At 38.6% G+C, this 27357-nt stretch overlaps 2 protein-coding genes across 2 annotated transcripts in view; both read right to left on the reverse strand.

Moving 5' to 3' along the window:
* Positions 1-27357, reverse strand: part of Csgalnact (Chondroitin sulfate N-acetylgalactosaminyltransferase) — a 183979-nt gene that overhangs the window by 36394 nt on the left and 120228 nt on the right. The window contains exons 3-4 of the mRNA XM_019047971.2: positions 26154-26303; positions 21171-22203 (exon numbers count right to left, since the gene is read on the reverse strand). Coding sequence (XP_018903516.2) covers positions 21171-22203; positions 26154-26303 — 1183 coding nt within the window. The remainder of the gene's footprint in view (positions 1-21170; positions 22204-26153; positions 26304-27357) is intronic.
* On the reverse strand, positions 10518-14379 carry LOC109041969 (uncharacterized). The gene is made up of 4 exons (XM_072304085.1): positions 14099-14379; positions 12827-12923; positions 12157-12278; positions 10518-11030 (listed from the first exon to the last, which is right to left on the reverse strand). Exons 3-4 carry the CDS (start codon positions 12264-12266, stop codon positions 10646-10648), a joined length of 495 nt encoding a protein of 164 aa, XP_072160186.1. The 5' UTR covers positions 12267-12278; positions 12827-12923; positions 14099-14379; the 3' UTR covers positions 10518-10645.

Genomic DNA, 27357 nt, shown 5'->3' on the forward strand with positions numbered 1-27357 from the left:
TCAATATCATTCCTTGAAATTTTCACAGAATTTTCTCCGCATGAAGAGGTAAAATCACAGAAATTTTCAAAACTGGACGTTAAGTAGTTTTTCATTTAAAAAATAAAGTATGACAGGAAGTCTGCGACGTCGCAAACCGAGATACGTGGTTTGGTACTTTCACCGTCGATATCTAATTTCATTTCGCACTGCTTGGCCTTATCCGACACAAACTTTAAACGATACTTTCAAACACCCGAAAGCATCCTTGAGCGACAATGCTACCAACAATAAGTCTCCTGCAATAAACGGCAACATTGAGTTAGCGGACTTTATTCAGTGTGTTCGCCGTCACCTGCTCGGGCCATTTGTTTTAATTTTATTAGGAAGTTGGCACACTGAGAGCTACTGGCTGGACTGCATCCTTAAGTATTTTGCACTCGAGAGAAACAAAACGAACTAAGATCCATTCAATGCATGCCGCACTTATGGGCAATCGTTCCAGGGCTGGCGATGAATTCATTATAAACGAATTCCAGCTCATTTAAGGAGATAATTAAATATAAGTCGCAGGCGTGTATTTGAAACTCAAAACGGTCCAAACAGAGAAGAAAACGGCTTTCGCGAATATTCGTTTAGCTGCGGGAAAGCTCAACTCTATTTTAAAATCAGCCGGAGACAGTGTATTTTAGAGATCTCGCACTAACAATCTAGCAAATTACTTAATACTAATTACTACCTGGCGGAGGGAATTAAGAGTTATGTTCGGAGGTCAAAGCCTGTTTTCGCCCAATGATGAATTTATGACCGATCGATTTCGAGGTGCATGTATCCTTTGCTATGCGAGTTTTTGCAAATTAGGTTTGGATTAACAAATTGGAAGGCTTGGAGGACAAGGCGCAAAAGTGCAGATTTTGAAAAAATTAAGATAATAGTTGTTTCAAATAGATTTAGTCTTAATGCATGTTCTCCCTGGTACAAATTGGCAGTAGAATGTGTGTTCCAAAATACTATAGACCTAAAGCCGGATGTAAGATTTTCAATAGCTTCTGTAGCCGGCTGTACAATTTTTTATAGCCTTTTATAGCCGATGGCGATTAAGCAACAGCCAGACGATAAAGTTTATGCTGAACGTTACTAAATACGGATACTAGGACTTAGTTAGTTTTTGGACTACCGCTCTCTTTTTGTGCCGTAGTATCTTAATATTTAATTTGAAAAATAGAATGAAATTGTGAATCAACCACTGTACTAATTGCGAGGGGCGTTGGTTCATTTGAAAGGTGTTGTTCTCAATGCTTCGGGAAAACTATAAATTATTTTCTGGGGTTCGTCCCCGATTTTTAAATCCCTAAAAACTCATAAATTGGATGAGGGGAAGTGGGGGTTTTTTGTTTTTTGTTTTTCGGAAAAGTTTTGTTGCTACGCATCTTACTTTACTGTTTGCTGTCTTTTTATCAGCTGTTTTCGTTCAACAATCATCATTAAGTGAGGTTACTTCCAACACTCAACTGCCATCAACTTACATTTTTCTTTTCCCGCGTTTTTTTTTTTACGGTTTTTCATGATTGGTTCCATCTTTTATCTTTTTCCTATTGCCAATTTTTCCTCATTAAGGCAATAACCTCCAAGTTTTTTTTCTCATTTCCGATCAGAATTTTTCACGCTGTTTCTTTTCAATGTGTATAAATATGTTTATTATTAATTTCCATTTTCATTTCATCCTTTTTCTTCTGATTTATTTTTTTTAATTTAAAAATTGAACTTTTCAGTTATGATTTTGTTAAAATAATAATAATTTTTACTAATTTTAATTTTAAATTTAACAGTTGTTATGAGTGAAATTTTCAATGACCGCGCGGTCGTCCTCCAAAACGTGGTCGCGTTTTCCAGAATTCTTCGCATGTTCGTTTAGTGAAGCAAGAACTTAACTCTGTTATTAGTATAGAAAATCAAAGTTTCATTTCTTCATTTCGGAAGTATAAAATTGATGATCAGAACTTTGATGAAAATTTTGTTACCAAATATTCAGTCGGTTCAATGAATATAATTTGTCATCATTGTGATGCTCGCCATTTTCAGGGTGAAATGTCCAATGGTCATTTTAATAACTGCTGCCAAAATGGCTTAATTTCTTTACCGAGTATTTGGACAAATACCGATTTGAAATCATTATTTTTATATTCTCCAAATTTCATAAAGCATATCAGAAATTATAATAGTGCTGTTGCTTTTGCCTCTTTCTCTGCAAATCGAATTGATATTCCGGGTGATGGACCTTATTGCTTTAAAGTTCAAGGATCCATATATAGGTAAGTTTATTTAATATTTACCGTTACGTAACGTACTTTTTTCAGTTTCTCAGTCCGTCCCTCCCTCCTTCCCACCCCTTAACGCATCCGGAATGCAGCTGCATTCCGGATACTGCATTTAAATATTTCCTCCTCTGTTAGTTACTATTTGGACTTTGTCTATTCCGTTTTGTTTTTAAACATTTTAAAAATAAACAGTTCAGAGAAAATAATAAGACTTAAAATTCTGTTTAATAGTGTTGTTATTATTTTATTACTCATCTCTAAATTTTATTTTTTAATTTTAGATACATTTCTGACCTTTTGCCCCCCAATGAAGAATCTCCAGTTTACGGACAGCTGTATATAGTTGATACGTCTACATCTTTGAATGTTCGTATTAAAAGAAAAAATTAAATGAAATTAAATAAGTTTAAACGATTGGATATGAAAGCTTGGAATACTGATAAAAATGTTACATGACAAAAAAAAAAAAAAAAAAAAAAAAACATTAGTAAATCATATTTTAACATTTGCCAGATTGACATAATCCTGTGAAACGAAGCTACCAATGAAATTGAACACGAAGACTTGGGAAAAACCATTTTTATCAAACAAGTTAAGCTAGGAACATACATGGGTAATAAACAACTGACTTATATGTGGAATAGTAAGATAACGAAACAAGAAAAAGATAACATACAAGCAAATACGGAAACCAGAAAGCAGACTGAACATGGAAAAAACGAAGAAGAAAAAGCGGAAAAATTAGATGAAGTTAAAACAGGAGCAGAAAAAGAAGAAGAACCAGAAGGAACAGCTACTGAAGAAGAAAAAGAAGAAGCAAAAAAAGAAAAGACAAAAGGAGGAAAGAAGAAGAGCAAAGTTGTAGGAAATATAGGAAGAAAAGCAGGACAGAAATGGCAAAAGAAGAATCAACAATTTAATCGAAAAAAAAGCAAAGTATTTAAAAAATAAAAAAAGATCTTCTTTAAAATTAGTTAGAAAACAAATGTAAAACCTAAAAAATAATTTTGTATGAAGATTAAAACAAAATTTTAGTTTAAAGTTTACTAAATAAAATTACAATTTTTGAAAACATTTGTTATATTTATTCTCTCAAAGAAATAATTAGACCCAATTCAAAGACAAAACAGAAAATTAAATGAAAATAAATAAATAAAAAAAAAAAAAACATGTGAAAGTGAAAAGTGTACAGGAAAAATAAGGGGCTGCGAAGCAGCCCCATAAGCCCCTAGTCTTGATTTATTTTGCGAGAAAAGCTCCGTACTTTTGAAGGATGCCTGTCATTCTTAATATGTTGGAGAGCCTTCAATTTCTTATGATACTGTGCAATACCTTTGGTATGAAACAGTTGCTTCAGACGCCGTGGCACGCGGCGGGCGGGCAGAGAGCGCATTGGCGCCTACAAACCTAACTGGGATACTTCACGCATTGCGCAATGCGTGAAGTATCCCTGTTAGGTTTGTAGGCGCCAGTGCGTCGCCGCTCCGCTTTGTGTTAGGCTCTAATATTTAATCTCGCGAAGTCAGCGTTTTTCAACTCATGATTTTGAAATGTTTGCACATTCTGTATGGATTATTCGCATTTTAATTGATGAAAGAAAAAAATATGTTTTAAAGGCAAATATAATGTGTGTTTTGTAAATATAAAGGTAGCTCCGCATCAAGCTTAATGATTTCCAAAGCACACGAATTTCTACACAATTTCTTATAGCCTTTTATAGCCAATGGCGATAAAGTGTGAAGCCCGGCGATAGGAGCTATAGCCCGGCTGTATACTTTTTTTATCGCTTCGTATAGCCCGACAATATGATTGGCTCCGCTTTCTACAGCCAGCTATATGATTTTCTATTGCCTTCTTTAGTCGGCTATAAGAACTCCTATGGTATTTTGAAACGCAGCTCCTATCGCCAATTTTTACCAGGGCTGTGAAAGATTTGCTCCCAAATTCCAATTTTTAAGCATCAAAGAGTTAGTTTGATCTTTTTCTCCGCCGTTTGGATCCATGTAATTTCGAGACTCCAAGTATGTATTTCTCGAAATAACAAAAAATGCAATTATGCGCCTTGTCCTCCAAGTCCCTCAGTTATTGCTAAACTTCCTGGTTATCTGTCATTATTCAGCGGATCTGACCGCTGATTTCCAAAACCACCATTACCATTTAATTCAATTTTACAATTCGACTATTACAAAGATAGCAGTGCGAGGTCACTAATATGCATTATCCCCAGAATTAGCCGTCTGAATCCATATACAATCGAAAGAAACGTTATAATCTCATATTATGGGGACGGGAAAAGGGACCTTTATCCACAAGAAATCAAACTTATAGTTTATAGAGTTATTGATACGTAGAAACGATAGAAAAGTACACCAAACGTAGCAAACTTTAGTAAATTTCACCGAAAAATATTTTTCTTGAGATATTATTGTGACTGAAAGCGTCTTTTCTTGGCGACAGTTTTTTTTTTGGAGTTAAATCCGTGCGGATTTGACTTAAAGTCATTTTTTTTTAAAAAAATGAATTTATATACACCTCAAACAATTTCTAATTTTTAAACTAAATTAAAATTTACATATAAAATTAGTAAGTATTAAATTATTTATGTTAAATGTAGATCTTTAGTTGAGGTTAAGTTTATTTCATATAACTTTGTATAAATTAAACTTGATTATATTTGTCATTTACATTTTGTATTGAAGTAAAAATAGCAATAGTAAAATATCTTGTATATTCTTGTTTTAACTGTTTTATCGATCTTTCAGTTTTCCTTTGCAATGTGCTCTGTGCCACTCTGACAGTTGAAAATGTCTGCAAGCTTCATCCTGTTATTTCATTTTCTGCGACTCTTTGTGCGTCAATAAATAACAAAGACCAGACGAGTTTCCCGCTACATATTTCCTCGGAAAAGAAGTGCGATCGTGCGAGTCTATTTGTCTAAAGGAAATAGTTTTACGGAAGCAGGCAGTCATGAATCGCGAGAACTCCCCGTCCGAATTTCAATTTTGAGCCGCAAACTTTTTGTCGGGTCGCGAATTTCTCCGCGCCTCAAAGGCCCGAAGCTTCGTGTTAGAGACGAAAATCCTCGTGCATGAAGCTGAAAATAAAGCGCTGCTTTCTTCAAAATTGATTTCAGAGCATGTGGAAAAAATGAAAATCGCTTTGAGGGTCTTTGAAAAGAACAAAGCACCGGTGGACGATGGACGGCGGAATTTGGTCTAAGGAATTTCATAATATATTTCTGTCCGCCGGTCGAGATTTTCCTCAATTTTCACGCATTCAGATAATATCACGATGGCAAAGAAAATAAGCAAGAGGTCAATGCCGTTATACTGTGATCCTGAGCAGGGAACCTAGTCCTTTTCCACGAAAACTTGGGGTTTTCAACGTTAAGCAATTTCTCTCATAAATTCATCTTTCCTTGTGAGTCAGTAATAATTCGGTTTCATTTTAAAAATACTGTCAAGATTGTCAGGATGTTCTTATGCGATGACAAATATAACCATTAACCAACTAAAAATATTTCAAAGCCATTCTGTAAAATTTTAAGAATGAATTTTGTAAATATGCTTAAAAGTGTTGGCTAGTATTTTCGATGGTATTTAAAAAATGATAAGCATATTTGAAAATAATTATAAAATTCCATGACAAAAAACCCAAAACTTTGTCGTAATGAGAAATCACACCAAAAACACTTCCGTGTAAAAATGACCCGCCAAGCTAAAAATATAAATATTCGTCGCCTCAAAAGCAATGATATCAAATGAAGTAGACGCCAAGCAAATTTCCTGAATATAAATTGTAAGTTTCTCCTCCCTTCAACATTATTACCGGAAAAACGAAAATTATAGACAAAAAAAAATAATTTAAAAAAGGGATACAAATTTATCACCTCTTTTTGTAGTACAATTGTACAAAAAAAAATGATAAATTTGTATCGGTTTTTTTAAATTATTTTTTTTTGTCTATAATTTTCGTTTTTCCGGTAATAATGTTGAAGGGAGGAGAAACTTACAATTTATATTCAGGAAATTTGCTTGGCGTCTACTTCATTTGATATCATTGCTTTTGAGGCGACGAATATTTATATTTTTAGCTTGGCGGGTCATTTTTACACGGAAGTGTTTTTGGTGTGATATCATGAAGTTTTTCGTATAAATGATCACAAACAAATAAAAGGAGCAGAATAGTCTGATTTTCATACCTACTTTTATTTCGTTTTCAATCTAAGAGAGATTTGAAAACTTCTGCAGTGTCTGATAGGGTATAGGTATTGATGAGCACTTAAAAGGTACCTAATTAATGAAATATAATGTAATTTCTTGACATTTTTAAAGCAAATTTTTAATAAAAATATTGGCCCGAATTTTAGCATCTTCCTCGATTCGAGACCTCGTTTGGATCACCTCCAACTTTCACCTCCAACTTTCCTCAAGTGACTATCGCTGGAGGAAGTCTCGAGATTTTCGTAAGGGAGGTCCTGACGCCCCTTTAGGGAGATCTGAGGAAACTTTAAAAGAAGTGATGATTCTTTTTTCTGGCTGTAATTTTTTCACCAGGTGGGCGAGAAAAAAAAGCGTAGAAGGAAATTTTTTCTCATTGTCTTGATTCTCCTTCTTTTTCTAGAAACATTTCCATAAATTTATGCTATATTTCCCTTTAAAGAGAGACTAGAGGTCATGGATGTCCACTTTTATCCGAGCTGTCGATCATTCATCAAGTCATACTGAGCTGCTGTGTTCTTATTTCTTTTTCAAAAAAGACTTAAGAGAACTCCAGTCTTGCTTCTGAAATGACTTGAGTGACACGCTTTTGGAGACGACATAATTATGCCTTCATTGTCATTTACGCACTTATTTCGTCAAAAATGATGTGAGCGGCCTGAGGCTTTTTGCCTCATAAACCTATGTACATTCTGACAAGAAAATACGTACTTACGTGGCTTTCGGTTAATGTTCTAGAATGGCTTAGGGGGCATTTTTTTTTAAATGAGCTAAGTCATCCGATCCTGTATTTTTATTGTTCAAGTAAGATTTACAAACTAGGTTTTTTTTTTGTTTTTTTTTTTTTACATGACTTGAGAGCCACGCTATTCCAAAACGACGTAAGTTCTGATTGGTCCGTGGTTAAACTACCCAACACTGAATTTTCGGTTTTTTAGTGAGAAAAATTTCTGAGTAACTCATTATTCCTCCATCCTTTCCTCTCATCTCTAGGTGCCTCTCTACAAAATAAACACAAAAATTAACACATCGGATCAAACGTGGCCATACTTTTTCAGTCAAATGAAGCCAAGAAAGGATAAATAATGGATCTCAGATTCCCAACAACTGAGAAATGAGTCTTACAGGAACATTCTTAAAAATAATTTCCACTGGTTAGGCCTCCAAAGAAATGAACTCCTTGAGAAAATTAGAATTTATGTATCAGGCAAAATCTAGTGATAGCATGGGTACCTGGTATTGCTAAAACAGTGATGAAATATTTGAAAGCATGCACAAGGTCACTAACAAAAATATGGACACGCATCCTTTGACATTGTGCACCTTGACCCTTAAAAAATAAAATAAAATTACCATAAAAACTAGAAAAGAAACGAATTAATGAGAAATGTTTTTAAGGCAGGGTAGAATTAAATGAAAAAATAAGTATTACCTACTTGAGTAGTCTATTCACAGATCCTGAAGTAACATAGATCAATTTTGTATGTCAAAAAAACTTATTTGATTGAGGAATTCAAATGTTTCTGAGGAGAGGGAAAGAGATCACTTTTAACTTATGCGCACCTTCACCAAACTTATTATAGCATCAAACGAAAATGCATGTTTCAAGTCAAGGTTGACAAGGAGCTTAAAAGAAAAACTCTGTGCTCTGGAAGAGGGAAAGTTGAGAAGCATGATGTCATAAATACTCACAGGAAATTGAACTCTTTCCACGCGATATTGTAGAAGATTTGAAGGATGAGAGCGTATATGGATAAGAGAATTCAGAGGCTGATGTGTTGCGTTGAAATTGACAGCTGTGGACAATCAATCCATGGTCTCCGCAAATTTTTGAATATCAAATCAGCGGAGAACCATGATTTTTGAATGAGACAGCCATTAGCTACCTATGCAAACTGACAAGGTAAATTGCTTTCTGAAAAGGCAGCTAAGAATTGGCGATCTTGGTAATTTCTTGAATATGACGCTTGATGAGAATAGCATTCAAACCATGTCCCTTTGCTGCGACGAGATAGGATTAGCGAATATGACTCAGCAAGTACAGATTCTGGGTTCACTTTAATAACTTAGGGCCGGGATCAAACCACGCACATCTTGATTTCAAAGAAGTTTAGGCACTTAACATACCAACCCAAAGAAAAGCATCATGATAACAAAGTCCTTGATTATGCAATCAGTTCTGCGCCTGATGCTGTTAGAGCTTGCTCATCGCATGTTGAGACTAATGTCAATTTTCTGATCAGCTCTGAATCAGCACCACTTAATAACGCGTTAATACATGATAACAGATGGCACCATTGGCGACTTGTGACAAAAACAATACAAGAGCTTTATAGAAACATACACTCAGCGAGCCCAACAACGCAACGCTTACTAGAATAAGACAGATTTTCATGAGCGATACGAAACACTTTCAATGCAGACAATGATCATGATTTTAGAGGCCACGTTGAAAACTAATAGTAAATCATGTTCAGTATCTGGAAGACGAAGAAGAATATCATCGTCATAGTCACAAATCAGTTTAATACAGTGTCGAGTGCTTAACATTGACTCGATAGAACTTGCGCTTGTGGAAACCAGCTGCCAACTCGGCGAATGACGATCAAGTGAGGGTATCGTTTATAATGCTTGATAAGTTACCTGAGAGAAAGAGGTATTCCTTTCCTATAAATCACGTGTAGATAGCACAGTAGGAATGAAATAATAAACCATGGGGTTTTATGGCTAGTACCTAGTTGAGCTTGAGACGCGGATGTTTGGATGTGGCTACACCATCAACTTTTTCCGAAGAATAGGTAAACCACGCACTTCCGAAAATTTCCACTCAGAATTCATGATGGTATAAAGGTACATGATTATGATGAAAATAAGTAAGAGAAAACAAAGGCTTAGTCAAGGCATAGCAACAGTATAGGTAAAGGGGCTCTAGGTTTGTAGTCTGTATCAGCTGTTTCCTCAAAGACGATTGGGGTCCGGTGGAAGCTTCAAGTGCTTGAACTATGATTATTTAGGACTAAATCACATATAGCAACATATGAACTACAGAGAAAAAGAATTAATAACTTTAAAACGATTACAATTCACACGTTTCTTGACAATAATTGACACTTGACATTGACACTGAACACCTGTGACACAGAATATATAGGCTTCACCAACAGAAGGTTCACTCCCGTAAACTCCAATGTATCACTGTTTGTACTTTCCGGCTGTCTGCATTGTTGTCAAATGAGTGCAAGATTGCCAACAATTACAATAAAGTGAACGGCGGTTTATTTGAATTGACGCTTCTCAAATGGGAAATCGAATCGGGTTTTGTCGAGTTTAATTATACGCAACGATAATAATTTTAATGAATCAATTGATTTTACTCTCATTAAAATTAATCCATGAAAAAGATTCAACGTGTGTTCATTAATGTGGGCTGATTGTGAAATGATCAGATGAAATGATGACTTAATAAATTTAAAGCATGTGTACCAGATTTCAAATTCTTTCATATTTCCTATCTTCAATTATCTTTTTAACTCGAAAATTGTTACTTGGACGTTGTTACAAAGCACTATGTTTAATCTTCATGACTATTCATAACAAATTTGAATGAACACTGATGCTCATTTTACCAAAATCAAAGTAGAAGGTACCAAAGGAAACTAAAAAAGCCCTGAAATTGTTAAATTTGTGCATTTCACCCATCAACGTTTCAAGAGTATCGGTAGTCACCTGATTTTAGAAGCAAACAGTGCTTGATGGCATAAGGAGAGTTAGAATACTCCGCCAAAAATTAGCTTACTCTCAATTTTCCCTCTATTAGATCAGGTAGATCTATCTGAAACCTTCGAAACCTTAGAGACAGGTAGGTACTATTATTGAATTCTCCTCAGGATCTGATATTTCTAAGTACATACTTGCCGTTTAGAATTGAAGGAGTAAAGTTGATGTTTTGGAAAAAGAAGTACTTAGGAGAGTGGCGTAAATAAATGATACTCCAAAGGCATTGCTTTTAATGGAAAGTAATTTAATTCTGAATGGAAAAAAATGTACAAACATTTGACTGAATTCTGAACACAAGTAGGTAACAAGAATCAGCATTCTCCTTATCAAAACTAAATTTCAAATGTTACGTCATTTTACTAAGCGGAGAAATGGTATGTTGCTGATGATGGTATCTTGCGGTAGCGTAGAAGTATGGGTTTCATAACCAAGGATGGATTCAGAGGATGGCCCTAGTTCTATGCCGATCTCTCCATTCTGCTGTGAAGATCCACAGCTTGCAGCATCAATAGAACTCGGTGGCTCAATGGTTGCAATCAGTGAAGTGGCAGATTTATCCGTGGATGTGACATGAGGTACAGCAGCTCTACGCAGTGTTCGTCGCACATTGTCCGAAAAGTCTGCTTCGGTAAAATGACTTGAGCAAACAACTCTCGACTTTTTGTACAGGGCCAGTAGATCAGATTCAGACTCCCAGTTACTTTGTGGGTAAAGCCAACTTGCCCACTGACGGCATCTGCAACAAAGGAAAGTACACAAGGATTAGTAACGATATGAAAGGTGTAAAAACTGAAAACTTATGATCAAAATTAGAGATCTGGGTTCTATCTAGCATGAAAGGAGTAGTTTGTGGAGGCTACTTGTAATATTGTCAGAAGTAAAGGGAATTTTGCAATAATGTATGTTAATTTACTTACTACGGGTTTTAAATGCTGTGGGGTCCCTTTTGAACATGACCCAGTTCAAGAAAAGAAATAAGTTTGAAATAAGGAATAAGGTATGAAAGTTTGGGGCACAAGCTATTCATTCTAGAGAACAAGGGAGGCAGAAAGGACAGGTTATACAAGACGAAACTACATCAGCTGATGAATATTAATTTGTGCTTCGCACTGTTGCAATTTCTCCATCACGCCCTCTCAAAAATTAGAATTGAAAAGGAAACAATTCTGTAGCAGTGCATATTTTTATGATTCGGGCGCAGCAGTTATGAAGAAAATCAGCTGATATAAGGCGTATTAATTTTTCCTCTCACGGCATTGCCATATTTCGCCTCCCCAGAAATTAATTCCATTGTGAAAAGATGCTACCTGGGAAAACATGCAGGTCCAACATTTTTAGCTACAGATGAGAAAAACCTCACCAGACCTCATTTTAAAACAAACTGTACAAAGCAATTTTTATACTAGAATTCTCTCTACAAAGTTTGACTAGAATTTTGTCTGGAACTCCAGATTTGAATCTTGCTAAAGTCTGAGTCCCAGTCTCACAATGAGTTCCTTGGATTTGCAAACCGACACAGATCTAGTTAACAAATCAGCCACTTGATTAATTACCTTAAGGAAAAGATTTAAAATCAATTGCTCCCTTTATTTAAAAGAAATAAGTGATGAAAGTTCAGGTCCGAAGCGATTTAATTTAGAGAACAAAAGAGGCAGAAGAGACAGCTTATATGCAAGACGAAACTACATCAGCTGATGAATATCAATTCTTGCTTTGCATTGTTGCTAATTCTCCAATGCTAATAGCAGCCTTGTTTGAAAAAAAAGGTATCACATTTTTAAAAGAAGCAACAACCTCAATGTCTGCTGGTTCGCAAGCAATTTGTACAACTAATATTTACTAAATGACAGGAGAAAGCTTACTTTTCCGTATTGGCTCCTCCTGGTTTAGGAATTCGATGGAAAGACCGGGATGATTTACTGCTGCTATGTCCACACTTGGCGCAGGCCCTTCGTTGCTTTGCAGTTAACATCGTTGGCTACGCCTGAAAGAAGAAAAATTGAAAGATTAACTTTAATGAAATACTGCATAGATAAGTACAAATGCTGAATTTAATAACTTTACAGGGTCATTCTAGGATGGGAGGTAGGATAGTAACCCTGGTGCAAATCTGCTGGAAGAGCTGAGTAGAGGGATTTCATACAGGTAGCTATTAAAGTGGCTATTTACAGGTTTTACAACCTGCTATTTAGGCTGAAAAATTTACAAATTTTTTGACCGGTAGGATACTTACAGTGTTGGGCACTGAGTCCATGTAAAACAGTGTCACAAAATGTAGAAGTATTTATCTGAAGGACAAGCCTTGGATGCAATTGTGTGTCCAGGGCTTTCCACGTGAGATTACAAATCCACCAAGCTCCCAATAATTAACGTTTAAAGTAGGCAGAATGACTGCTTCTTAAATGTAAGTACAAGTTTCATTGAAGTTGCTTGTACTTAGTTGAATTTATCTGCCAAGATCAAGGACCAAAATATTCTATTTTTTTGTTGTGTACTGCAGAAAATGTTGCATACAAACTGTGACACACTTACCGTAAGACTTCACTTTCCTAGAGAGCTGCTAGTAGATAGGGATATTACTTTACATTCTGGCAAGTTGACTTAGTGCTGCCTGCCTCTTTGTAGCCATCTGAAAACATTAATTAGGTACAAATTAGTATCTCTTTTGACATGATTCCTATTCTGAACTTAAAGTTTCATCTACATTATTAATCACAGTTGCATAGTAGGATGCGATCATAAAGACTGATAAGGAACAACTTTGAGGCATCAGTGGTGACTTTCAACCACCAGAGAAAATAAGTACCTACAGGGCTTGTGCAAGCCATGCGGTGATACACTGGTCCCTTCATAATTAACCCTTAATTCACTAGAGAGAGTCGATTACATCTGGAAAGGTTGAGAGTGATTGACATTTCCCAGGTTAAATTGCCAGAATCTTTATCAGTCAGATGAGGGCTGGATGCTTCATTAATGCATTTCATTCATATTATTTCCTTGTTGAAAAGATTACTAGCCACAAATACTGACAAACTTTGGGAAAGATTGACCTTCAATATGTCAGTCTATTGGAAGGGTCACCTTAAAATATTGTAGATCCAAAAGATTGAAGGGGATTGGCTTTAAAATGAAGCAGCACAGCTACTTACCTATCAGCAATGCACAAAACCATCATTGCCAGGAGCATCATTTCATCAGATAAATTAGTTGTGTAACAGTAGCTGGTTAAGTAATGGATCATTAAGGTGATTCGTCAAGCTCAAGTGGCGTGGTCGGACTGGCATGCGATATATCTCATTGATTAGGTCAAAAGTCTCGGCAGATTTGGAATTTTTAGCCAAAAAAAGGATGAAAACCCCTGCACATTAGCCTAATGAATCATGCTAAACCTAAAAATTGGCAAAATTCAGAGAATGAAGGCAGAATAGTGTTCGGAAAAAAAACCTCGCATTCAATTCAGCTACCGATTTCTGTGTCAAATGCAATGTTTTTTTCCAAACTCTATCCTGCTTTCATTTCTCTGAATTTTGTCGATTTTTGGGTTTAGAATGATTCTTTAGGCTAACGTGCAGAGGCTTACGTCCGTTTTTGTGCTAAAAATTCCAAATCTGCCGAGATTTTTAACCTGATCGATGCAATATAACGCATGCCAGTTCTAGCACGTCACTTGAGCTTGACGAATCATCTTAAGGTTAAAAAACCCATTTGGGAGTGTATTCATCCACTGACAATAGCGTAAGGTTTTTCAGGAACCAAGTTTGAGAAAAATTAATAACATGGTAATCAAATTTAGGTAACACATACCTTTAGGGCTTCTCCTCGTCGCAAGAGATACTGGCCCAAAAACGAACTACATCACTTCACATTTTAGGATAACCAACTTAACCACCAAGACAACAGATGAAAAAAACATAACAGCAACTTGAAATTAGAAATTATCAAAATCATACAACAAAAGAAAAGTTTCGCGTTAATAATTAAACTGTTCGTTCGTCATTTTCAAAAATCCTCATGCTCATTCTCCCAGCACGCACGAGGGAGGACAAAGTCAGCAGATTTAGGTTAGGTTCTCAATGTAAACATTACTTTCTGGGTGTGTTCTTCTTCTTCGACCGAGATACGCTGGGAGTGAGCCTTCTGTTGGTGAAGCCTATATATTCTGTGCCTGTGATAACAATAACAAAACCACGAATGGCCGCCGTGCCGTAATGGCATGCGAACTCTAGCGTCAGAAATAACTTACGACCCGGGAACTTATGAAAGAAGCCGCTAAACTTTAATATATTCCGAATAAATTCCCAAATTGCTCTTTTATTGACACTGAATGAGTTTATTCAAGTGTTTTTGTTTTGGTTTGATAAAAAAAGCGTACTAACAATGAGAATCGGCAGCTATAACCAGGCCAGGAGTTCTAGAAAACGAAGGAAGTCCGGTAGCGTTTTATAATCTTTAAAACGTCATATCTCCGTTAATAATAAGTTTTGAAACATCAGACACCAAAAATTGTGACCTTTGAATCTTGAAAGATCATCATGCCAAATTTCATCATGATCCTTTGAGTAGTTTTTTTGCTACGGGGTGATAAAAGTTAAAAAGCAGCGAAAATCGGCAATTAACGAAGGAAGTCCGGTGGCGTTTTATAATCTTTAAAACGTCATATCTCCGTTAATAATAAGTTTTGAAACATCAGACACCAAAAGGTATGGCCTTTGAATCTTGAGGAATCATCATGCCAAATTTAAACATGATCCTTTGAGTAGTTTTTTTGCTACGGGGTAATAAAAGTTAAAAAGCAGCGAAAATCGGCAATTCCTAATATTTTCTGTAATGTATACCGTCTGCCGACGGTTATCGGGTTATCGCCCCGCGTGTGTGTGGTTGCTGCAGAGTCGTTTGAAGGCGTTTTCCGGTCTTACTCTGGGAGGTTTTATTTGGTTGTTCTCCTTATATTTATATTTTTAGCTTGGCGGGGAGATCTACCGATCTCCGTGATAAAAAAGAAATCCAACGATAAGCAGATCTTTTTTTTTTTTCAAAAAAAAGGGGGGGGGGAATTTCCTCCTGCCTGCTGAGCTTAATTTCGACCGCATCAAGTAGAAAGGAACCAAGCCACATCAGCCATTGCCAAATTTAATTGTTTACACGAAAACGGTTATGCACATTTTTCAGTGAATTTTCTGCATTGTTCGAGGTAAATTTTTTAAAATTTTCGAAGGAATCCGCACTAAAATTCTCTCGTAAAAAATTAAATTGCCCATTTAAATTTGGCAATAGCTGATGTGGCTTGGTTCCTTTCTGCTGAACGCGGTCCGTTCATTCCATCTTTGATTGGAAGGTAATACTGCCGTGCTAAGGAAGAGCGCCGTATGAACCTTCAGGCGTTGCCAAATTTCCCTTGATAAAACACGAATTTCTCGGTCAACTTATAAATATTTTCCCTCCAATTCTTCAGATGATTTCGTTCCAAATTTCACCTGTAAAGTTCCTCAAAATTCCAAGGAAGAACGTCCATAACTTTCCTAAAAAATAAACATTTTATCGGAGGAAATTTGGCAACTCTCGAATGTTCATACGGCGTTCTTCCTCAACACGGCAGCATACCAAGGATGTTAAATTCGTACGCGAAACAATCAAGGGCCGAGAATAAAACATCCCGGCCCTAACAATACAATTTGACTGGTGAAGCGACGACCGCCATCAGTCGATTGACCGCGCGGTGCCCCCCAGGATCCCCCAATTCAAATCAATTCCCCAAAACGATTACCAATCGGAATTCCCCGGCGAAAATCACCCTCCTCGCGAATCGACGGCCCGTAACTCCCGGCACGGAACGTGGCTCGGAATTTAATTTGACCGCTTGAGAGGTACGAGAGACGTGAACATCGTTGGCAAATCTAGTCAGAATTATTCAATTAATTGCATCCCATCAGGCAAAACGGGAACATTACAGTGTTTTCAAGATCGTGCAACTTCCCCTTTTCTTTTAAAAAATACTTAACATAGCGCGTACAAACTCAGGATTAGGGCGCCTTCGAATCGAGTGATACTTCCCGCTTTGCCGTTAAGTTAGTTTAGTTGCGTGACCTAACTTAACCCAACCCGACTCTGTTGCAACCGGCTCCCGAGCTTAAGGTGATTCGATGGACGCCATATTTTGTGTCAGAACGGCATGTGATATATCGCATCAATTGGTTCCATTTTTTCAGCTACTCGTCATTTTTCTCCAATTTTGAGATCGCAATTTTGTTGTCAGGAGACTAAAGCACTCACTTACTAATTTTAACAAAGAAATTCAACGTAATAGAGGCGTGGTTTTTTTAGAGAGAAAATATCGCATTCGAGTGCAGTTTCGATATCAGTATCGAATGCGATGTTTTCTCTCTGAAAAAACCACGCCCCTATTACGTTCAATTTCTTTGTTAAAATTGGTAAAGGAGTGCTTTAGTCTCCTGACAACAGAATTGCGATCTCAAAATTCGAGAAAAATGATTAGTAGCTGAAAAAGTAGAGCCAATCGATGCGATACATCTCACGTCATTCTGACACAAAATATGGCGTCGAATCACCTTAACATAGCGTGTACAAACTCAGGATTAGAGCGCCTTCGAATCGAGTGATACTTCCCGCTTTGCCGTTAAGTTAGTTTAGTTGCGTGACCTAATTTAACCCAACCCGACTCTGTTGCAACCGGCTCCCGTGCTTAATAAACGATCAGAATCATAAAACTCGGGCTTATTCAATCATAGCATTTCGATAACGTAAGTCAGCAATCGCGTAACTCGATTTGCGACGTTGCAGACTTCCTGTCATACTTTATTTTTGAAACGGAAAACTACTCAACGGCGATCCTTTAACACTGCCGTGATTTTTCTTCTCTGTGCGAAGAAAATTCTGCATAAACTTCAAGGAATAATATCAATTTGTTCTCATTTAAAAAAAATAACATAGAAGCGGAGATTTTCAGACACCGCAAACGAGATATATGATTGCAGACTTACGCCGTCGATATGTACAGTATTAATATTCGCACAGTTATTTTCCTTTAAAATTAACGTTTTTTTGGTAGGCCGCAAAAACTTTTTGCTATTTAAGGAGATTTTTTAGATAATTATGAAGGAGCAAAATTTTTACAACACTGTAATCGCGCTGGGTTCTTTTCGCTGAATGCGATCCAATTAGACGTATTAATATGCTGAAGGGAACGAAGCAGTTGCGTTGGTCTCAGAATCGTATTTTAATGATTGATTCTTGTCGATCAGCTAAAAATATTAAAATCTGTTCAAACAGCAACTCTCGACGTTGAGCTATTGCGCTTTGAAAAATTCGGTTTAGGACGTCATCCACCGCGGTAGTGTCACCCTTGGTTTCTTTCACCTTGCTTTCATCCGAGTTTTACGTTGAGTAACCAGGCAAATGTGTGTCTCACTGATTGATGAAAGCAAGGTGGAAGAAACCAAGGGCAACACCACTGCGGTGGATGACGTCATAAACCTAATTTTTCGAAGCGCGATTTCTCGGTTAATAATGAGCGTAGAAAACTGCTGCTCAGACAGATCTTATTATTTTTAGTTAATCTACAAGAATCAAGCATAATTACATCTCTGAGTTGCCAAATTATTCCTCGCGAATCGCAATTTTATCAGAAGAATCTTGGGCATATCTAACCGAAAATTTCATGTATTTTTCCTCGGATATCCTGCGAAAATCAGAAAAAATTTGACTAAAATTTCACAGGTGCATTCTTGTAGATAATTAAATTGTTTGAGTCAATTTTGCAAACTCGGAATGGGGTCACGTTCCCAGAGGCGGATGCAGCGATTTGACAACACCGAATTTCCTCCATTTAAACCTATGTTGAATACTCGATTCTTGTCGGAGCACCTGGGCCCTCGAAGATTCGATACATTTCCATAGGTTTAAATGGGGGGAAAACAATGTTGCCAATTTGCTGGATCCACCAATGCACGTTCCTTCTTCCGGGAAACCACGCATTGTCCTGTTCATGATGATACAGAGTTATTAAAAAATCACGCACCACTGGCCATGAGGGGGGTGTCCATTTAAAATGTTTCAGTTGCCCTCCGCTGAGGGGATTAAAAACTGGAGAGTGCCTAAAAAAGTTTCCCCCTCGATATAAGGAAAAACGTCTTAAACCGCAAGTCGATTTCATAATAAGAAATAAAGTTAAGGCCAGTGGTGCGAGACTTTTGAATAACCCTGTATGTTAAAGGACTCCTTCCTTCACTGGAAAAAAAAAAAAAAAAAAAAAAAAAAAAAAAAACACATTGGATCTAGAGTCCAGACTCTTAAAAAACATCGACAAGAGAAAATACGCTTGATTCAATCAGATTTAAGCTTAAATCAAGAACCAAGCCTCTTAATTTGAGCGGATTTCCTTTTAATTTAAGCTTAAATCTGATTGAATCAAGAGTCCTCTTTCTTGTCACTGTTTTCAAGAGTCTGGACTCAAGATCCAATGTGTTTTTTTTCCAGTGTTGATCAAAGATTAAACCAAATATGTGGTTTCTCGAGAGAAAGAAGCTGAATAAGGAACAACCGTGAATGCACCTTTAAACTCCATCAAAATGATCCGCGAAAGTTGTAGGAAACTTTCACATTTATTAGGGAAAATGTGCGACTCAGGTGCGAATGTTTCAATATCCTCGCACACTCACATTCACAGATAGAAATGGAGTCAGCGAGCCGTACCGTCCTGCATCTGCGGCTGTTTTATTCATCATCGACAAAGTTCGCTTCGATTTCGCCTTTTGCCAGACTCTCCTATCACACGGTTGCCGGGTCGACCGAGAAATTGCGGATTTCCTTGGGGGTTATGGAGTTTTCTGTTCGATCTGGCAGCTATGGGTCCACTCGACTGGACTGGATTCCGCTAGAGGGCTGTCAAGTGTCAAGTCTACTCCCAATCATCATCGCTTGTTTACACACCCCCTGTATTCCTCATTATTCCGGTCACCCCCGCCCTGAACTCTGAGCACTCGGCATGGTTGTCAGCCTTAGAGTCGTGGAAATGGCTTCGATCAATGCATGCACGTCTTTTGCACAGAGGAAAGGGCCACAATGGGCCAGTTCCGCTGGTTCCAGAATCGAGTTTTGAAGCTTGTAGATTAGAATATTACACAAATGTAGCCCGAATAATTTCACGGAAAAACGCGAAAAAATGGGCAAACAGAATGCCTGGGACGTATTGAGGGAGGTCTCAACCAGTGTTCGAAACTCACCCTTGAGTTTTAGGGGCCATGCGGCGAATCAAGCCCGATTTTTAGGCGCCATTGAAGATTTTTTAGGGGCCAAATTGACTTTTAGCCTATATATTACGGCGCATTTAGTGAAAAGTTAGACGCAAGATGTTTTCGTGGCAGAACTAGTAAGTACTTGTAACTTAGGGAAGAAAAGAGCACAAATGATGAAATCGTGAAGGATAGAAAAGGTTTCACTTGTGATGCTTGAATAATCACCTAATATGAAATTTCATATTTTTAGGGGGCAATTTTTAGGGGCCACGTTGGCGCAGAGCCTTCATTTTTTTTTAGGCGCCATGGCCGATTTTTTAGGCGCATTTGGCGTGTTGGCGCCTGTGAGTTTCGAAAACTGGTCTCAACCTATTCCTTGACCAATAGTTGGACGTATTTCTATCAAACAGAACTATGTGCCGTGGGGAAGGTGGGGTGTGCTCGTTAGTGATCGGGCCATAAGAATGAATGGGAAATATAAAGCGCAAGTGACGTCAGCGGCAATGACGAGAGAAACGACGATCGGGGCGGCCTTTAACTCATGAGCCCTGTCCACAAGGCTCCAGATACATGCCCACGGCTTTTACACTGTGCACATACTCCCGTTTGACAGAACGTGAAATCCCGCTTCTCCAATTCAGCAAACGGAACTGTGAGCCAGAGCCTTGTGAACAGGGCTCATGAGTTAAAGACGGGCCCGGTCGTCGTTTTTTTCATCGTTGCCGCTGACGTCACCGGCGCTTTATATTTCCCATATTCATTCTTATGGCCCGACCACAACGAGCATTCTCCATCTTTTCCTCTGCGCATAGTTCTGTTTGATAGAAATACGTCCAATTAAGAAACATAAAATTAGCAAAATCAAGAAACCCCTTAAATCCTCACTCCAATGGGGGTCTCAGGGGTTTCTCGACTTTTATTAATTTTATTTATTGTTAGTTTCTCGGCCAAGAAGGGGGTTGGAACCACCCTGAAACGTCCCATGCACGTCAAGTGCACTTGAACATAGTTCCATTTAGCATAAATTAATCAGTGAGTTCGAACACACGCCAACTCGGAAAAAAAAATTATTCAGGAAACACCTAAAACTGCGCAGCTGGCGAAGAAGTTAGTTTAAGAAAAACCTTTTTAGTGCCAAAGGACAAGTACTTAGAGACTTTGTAAAGCACCAAGTTGACATCGATACACCATGTTTGATGACAGAGGATTAAGCGTTTAAAAATTTCCGAGTTGGAGTGTTATCGTTCCCACCGACTTTCAGATACTGATTTTTTATAGTCTGCCTCGAAAAATTTATAACGCTTGAATATTTATATAACTTGTTGGTACAAGGTATACTGAACCGAAAAAAGAAAACCGCAAAATTGGATGGTCACCTGTTTCCCTTGAAATGGCCAAAACTTGGTTTTTCCAAAGAAACACTTCGATTCTTCCCTTTTCCCGTCGCTGTTTCGAGCACTTCCGATTGCAATTTCGAAATTTCCTTTTGCGTGCAGGTGCTTCTATCCAAGTGTTACTAAACCGTAAAACGTGAAAATCGAAAAAAACCCGAGTTGGTGTGTTCTCGAACTCACTGATTCAAATACGTCCAACTAGGATTAAAAAACATGAAAATATGATCTTACTTGTACTGGCAGCTCATGCCGAAGCCGAAGTCCCTCCAGAACCCGGTATCCCTCGAGATGACCAACTGGTCCGTCTCCGAAGGCACAGGCTTCCCTTGCAGGGTGTATATAACATGAGGGTTGTACAGGCTAAAAACAATGGGGTAGTACACCCTCGCTCCCGGCTCCGAGTTCCACCGACACCGGTCCAGAAACCGCGCGCTGAAGACAATATCCGCGTCGCACACGAACAGCAGCACATCATCAAGCTCGCGCAGCACCTTGTTCGTATGGAGAGAAGGCCACGGGACCTCCACCGCGACCTCCACGGCCCGGACCCGCGACAGCGTCTCGTTCACAGCCACGAGCCTGATGTTATTAAAACTATTGAACTTACTGATAATCTTGGTAACTATACTCTCGGCCTTCCTCAAACCCGGGTCGCCGAAATACACAATCGTCAATAACACATTGCGGTCCATCCGAAGCCCGATTTTAATGAATTTATCCATGAATCTCTGGAAGGTTTTCAACCGGTTCGAGATGGGTAGAACAACGTGGACGAGTTCCTTCGGGTTTTCGCCCTTCGCTTGGACGACCAGGTCCGAAGCGAGGGGTATCACAGATAGAAACGGTTTGAGGAGCGACACTTTGACGTAGCTGAAGTTCTTCGTGGTGGTGTTCTTGAGCCGGAAGTAGACTTCGTAGTGGGTGCCGCTTGATGGGAGAGTGCGGTAGATGCCCTCCTGGAAGTCGTTGAAGGTGTAGCGGTTGGAGGTTAGGTTCTTGTTGAGGAGGGTCAGGGAGGCTTCGATGACGTTGAGGAGGTCGCGGCGTTTCTCGTTGAGGGGTTTCTCGACGACGCGCTTGCCGAGGCCCAGCTCGGTGGGGTAGATGCGGGTGGTGGTGAAGTGGTTGAAGGGGGAGACCTCGAACTCGTTGCTGAGCTGGATGTGGTCGGGAAGGTCCTGGGTGATCTGGGACTTGAGCAGGGACTCGCAGTCAGGCGTTGCGTCCAGAGGGGGGTCCTTCAGATCGGAACTCAGGGCGAGACCTGGAACAAAAAGAAGTTGGACTTGTCACACACTGAAAAAGAATTCTCGGCGTTTTTACCAAGGTCCGTTGGTACCTTTACCATCTCGCTTTTTTTTTACAAATTATTGGTAATTTTACCAAGACAGACTGGTAAGCTTACCTAAAAACCGGTATTTATACTGTTTTTTTCAGGTAAGAATACCACTTTCATCAGTAATCAATTCCCGGTAACTTTGTAATTTTATCTCGGTAGTTCTACCACAGTCGATAAAAAATATTGGCGTTTTTACCAAGGTCCAGTAAAATTTCCGAGAAAGTTCAATAATTTTACCGAGATTTCTCGGTAAAATTACCAATTCCATAAATGGTAATTTTACCAAGAAAAAACTGGGATCAAATAGAGCCCTGAATTCTTGGTAATTTTACCCTTTCCTTAGTAAATACACCGAGATTTTTTTTTTTCAGTGCAATCGGAGACACTTTGAAGTTCATTCAATCGTAGGCAAAAAGTTGGATCTAGCATTTTGATTTTGTGAAAAGTTAGGGATAGAATATTCTGTAAAATATATGATTTTGTCTTGGAATTTTTGCATAAAAATAATATATCGACGGCGTAAGTCGGCAATCACATAACTGGTTTGCGGTGTCTGAAAATCTCCACCTCCATGTTATTTTTTAAAGGAGAATAAATTGACATAATATCTTGAAGTTTTTGCAGAATTTTCTTCGCTTAAGGAAGAAAAATCACGGCAATTTTAAAGAATTGCCGTTGAGTAGTTTTCCGTTCAAAAAGTAAAGTATGTCAGGAAGTCTGCGACGTCGCAACCCAAATTATGTGATTGCCGACCTACATCGTCGACATATGTTTTAACATTGATCAATATCGTATGAAATACAGATCATAGTATTTTGAAAGTAAAACATGTATGAAGAGTAGTCAAGTTCGAATAGTCCAAGAGTAAACGGTATGTGGATCAATTTTTCAATTTTCAGTGCTAAAACATTTAGACATCTTTATTCAAACATAAAAAACTAGGTAGATTTTCTAGAAGATTGCATAAAAACGTTGGAAAGTGGCCAACATTGATCATTGGTCTGCGACACTCTTCTTTACGTCGAAGACTTGGATTCCTCTTCGCGCTGAAAGGATTAGAACGGCGGAACGCCTTCAATTTCTAAGTACGCAACAAGCACATCCATCAAGTACGTATAGTTGTATCTTAGTCTAGTGCCTGCCTAGCGCAAACTTCACCGTTCAATGGCTGAGCTCCATCAAGATAATTACTACTTTTTGCACTTACTGCTCTCTTCGCTATCACGGCAGAGATAACATTGCGAGGTTTCTATAATATTTTTTGACTGATCAGTACGGCACATGAACGTGTAGCTTTAGCGTCGATTATGAAAGCATGCATGTGCACCTGCCATCCATTTATACGTAGAAAATCCCAGAGAATTAGTTCCAGAGTTCGAACATCATGTTTATGTGTTTAGCTCACGTGGAGAGCAAATCAATTAATTGGATTAAAAAAGGATTCCGCATGCAATTAAAAACCCTGCAACGTTCGGACGTAACAGAACTCTCTGATGTTCGTCGGTTTTTTCACGAATCGTGACGAGATAGGTACATGAATAAATTCCGTTACTCCCGCGGTCCGGGCTTTAACTGCGTATTTCGCAATTTGTCGCCCCTTTGACGTAAGGGCGGGGCTAAATTTCAAAACGAGTCCATGTGACTTTTAGCTCCCCAAGGCTCATGTCGAAATGGAGATGAGCTTTGTTGTTGGAAGAACTGCCTCCAATCACCGTACGTGCAAAGTCAATTCTGAGCTTTTGTTCACGCCGCACAGTGGATCGAGTCTGCAAATTCTCTATCAGAGAATTTGCAGGTGTCTGAAATTTGATGAATTTCGTGTTTAAGTGATAGATAACTACTAAGCGAACTGAATTTCACACAGGATGATCAAGCGTAAAAATTTGAAAGCAGTAAAATTTACATGCGCGAAAGCACAAAGGAGTGATATTTTGCCTTCAATTCTCGAAGTAGGCCAAAAAACATACTCGATACCGTGATACTTATCTGCTCGAAGTTCTGTATTTACATTGTCCACAATAAGGAATTTGCAGGTGTCTTAAATTTGAAGAATTTCGTGTTTAGGTGACACTACTGAGTGAACTGAACACGAGGATACCCTTGATTCATGAGTCGAACACTTATTGGTGAAGATATGACAAAATGATCTAATATGCTAAAATACGTGTGTTTAAATGGGAAATGCTGCCAGACGATGTCACTAGGCCGACCAGGCGGTGTATTTTCTCACTTTTAAATCTATTTTTATACTATTTCCCAAATCAGAAAAAAATTTAAAAAAATACTGTGAAATCAGCTCTTTCAGCACTTTCAGATGAAGCAATACAAAATTCGCATGCAAATTCTCCATTAGAAAAGTCGGACATGAAATATTTGACTAAAACCGCAAATTTTTAATTTTATATCACCACATTTTAAACTTTAAGGGGTGTTTCTTGAAGAAAATGTCACGAGAAAACCGCAATGGATCCTCTTTTAGAACCTGAAAGTTTTTTTATAAATGGAGTTATAAATGATTAAAGTTTCCAAATTTTGTTCGACCTCTCCCATTTACTCAAACCCACTGTGCGCCGGTTGACGCGAGTGTTCCCGTTATCCGTCCAATCTAAGCAATACCAGAACAGGATCGGAATAATTGAACCGGAAGTGGGACTTTACTAACAAACAGAGTAAACTGGCCAATCTACGAGCAGTAAGCTCGATCAAAAGGCGAATCTCACTTCGAATCAACAGAGTTCGCCTCCACTTGAATGGGCGATGGAGGATTCCTTGGAACTTTACGTTGATTAGACGTCACTAATTGTGACCGGATGTGTTAAAAAGGACTTTTTCGCCGAAACAAATACTGTCGATGAGTATAGACGACCTGAGGTACTTTACAGAGTATCTGGCCACTACACCGTTAACTGGAGTACCTGTATTGCGAGTGGGGAGAGTGCACAGGGTGTGCAAGAAGTATAGTTGATATTAATCTTGAGTACAGTTGGATATATTGACATACTAAGGTAAGGATGAGATTTCCTCTAATTAGAATAGACAATTTCCTTGAGGGGAGCAATGATCTCTAAGGGGTGGTGATGGTGAGCAACTTTGCAATTTTCAAACTGGAAGTCCGGGGCACGATCGATATATTCCAAATTTTAATCTTGAAGTGATTTATTTTGGGAAAATCTAAATTAGATAAATCATTGTAGAATGTTCTTGCCGAAAAATCTTCCTTCAAAATCTTAAAATGAAGTCAAACGTACTGTTTCCATTTTACAAGCAATTTCAACGTATCGCATCGATATCGATGGTTAGTTGGCAACAGTACTTCTGACTTTAGAGGATTTAAAAAGATTTTAGAGGTTCATTTTCTGCACGAACATTCTTCAATGGTTTGTCTACAGACTGAAATTTAGATCTTCCCAAAATGATTCACCTAAAAGTTAAAATTTGAGATATTTAGATCGTACCCAGAATGTATTGCACAAAATCTGAAGATCCTTCTTAAGTTATTTTGGGTTTTTCCCATATCGACACAAAACGTTTAGTACCATTTCTTACTGTGCGCACAAAAACCAATAGGAAACAATCACTGGTGAAAAAAACCTCTTGGACCAATGCCGCGGTGCATTGACTTAAGAGTGCAGTTTCTTGTCGCCGGATTTAAGAGTCTTGAACTCTTGTTTCAAGCGGATTTTGCATTGAAACAAGAGTCCAGACTCTTAAATCCGGCGACAAGAAACTGCACTCTTGAACCATGCAAGAGGTTTTTGTACCAGTGATACAACTCAAGTTGTTTCTATCAGTTTTGCAATGTCGTGCGTCTCTTACTCTCGAAGCGAATGATTTCATCCGAATCGAAAACTAATCACCACAAATAAAAGTATTACCGTATTCTTGGGCGAGAGCGTTCAGTTGAAGGAGCTGCATCTTAAGAGCTCTGATCTTCGTGAGCAATCGCCGCATCTCTTGCTTCATGTCTTTCGGGTCGGCCACCACTGGATCTGTCGTCAATTTCATCACGTAAAATGATGGGTTCCCTGCGCAAAAATAAAAAAAAAATTCATAAAAATTAGTATTTTTAGATGCGAAGTATTTCTGAAGCATAATCAACTTTCATCATAACTACTTCCGAAACACTGTTTTTCGAAATATAACGTTCCGTTGTTCAAGCATCCGTCGATCGCTCATGAAAGCTCGCTTAAGGTGATTCGATGGACGCCATATTTTGTGTCAGAACGGCGTGCGATGTATCGCATCGATCGGCGCTATTTTTTCAGCTACTGATCATTTTTCTCGAATCTTGAGATCGCAATTCTGTTGTCAGGAGATTAAAGCACTCGCTAACCAATTTTTACCAACAAATTCAACGTAATAAAGGCGTGTTTTTTCCAAGAGAAAACATCGCATTTGATACTGATATCGGAACTGCACTCGACGTATCACTGTGTCAGAGAATGGTAAAATCTACCCTAAATTTGCCTCAATGAATGCGTCCGGTAATCTAAAAGATTCAACCATCAAATTGCGATCCCAAAAATCTATAAATTTTTAAAATTGGCAACGTTGCTCAAGTCGACACGGCGCCTAATCCGGACCTGGAACCGCGGATCCCGCCTCGGCGTGACTTACAACCGCGAAAACAGCGTTGCCACCTCGCGCGAATTCCTGATAAAACACCACGCAAACCCGACATAATTCCGTGGAAATTCGGCACCGCTGCGCGAGACGAAACAAGAGCGCGGTCCTCGCTTGGGGATTTGGGATGCCGAACCGGGAAGTCGCAACACGGACTTAACCTCACGTGGGAGTAACGCAACCCAACAACCCCCCCCCCCTCCACCATATCACTCTTGACCCCTCCCCCCTCCTCCAGGACATCCTGACAACACCACAGCGTCGGCGGCATCATAAATAATGATGATGATGATAACGGACTAATTTCTCCGGTGACCGCGCGGCGCGCCACCGTCGCGTCGTCGTCGCCTCCTGGAAAAGTCCTCCTTTGTCTTCTCGGAAAAAGATGAGACAAGATTTCGAAGTTAATTTACTTGGAGTGCTCATAACTTTTTGAAGAAAAAAAGTTTTGCCTCT

The sequence above is a fragment of the Bemisia tabaci genome, chromosome 9 (assembly GCF_918797505.1).
Source record: "Bemisia tabaci chromosome 9, PGI_BMITA_v3".
In the NCBI taxonomy this organism is placed as follows: Eukaryota; Metazoa; Arthropoda; class Insecta; order Hemiptera; family Aleyrodidae; genus Bemisia; species Bemisia tabaci.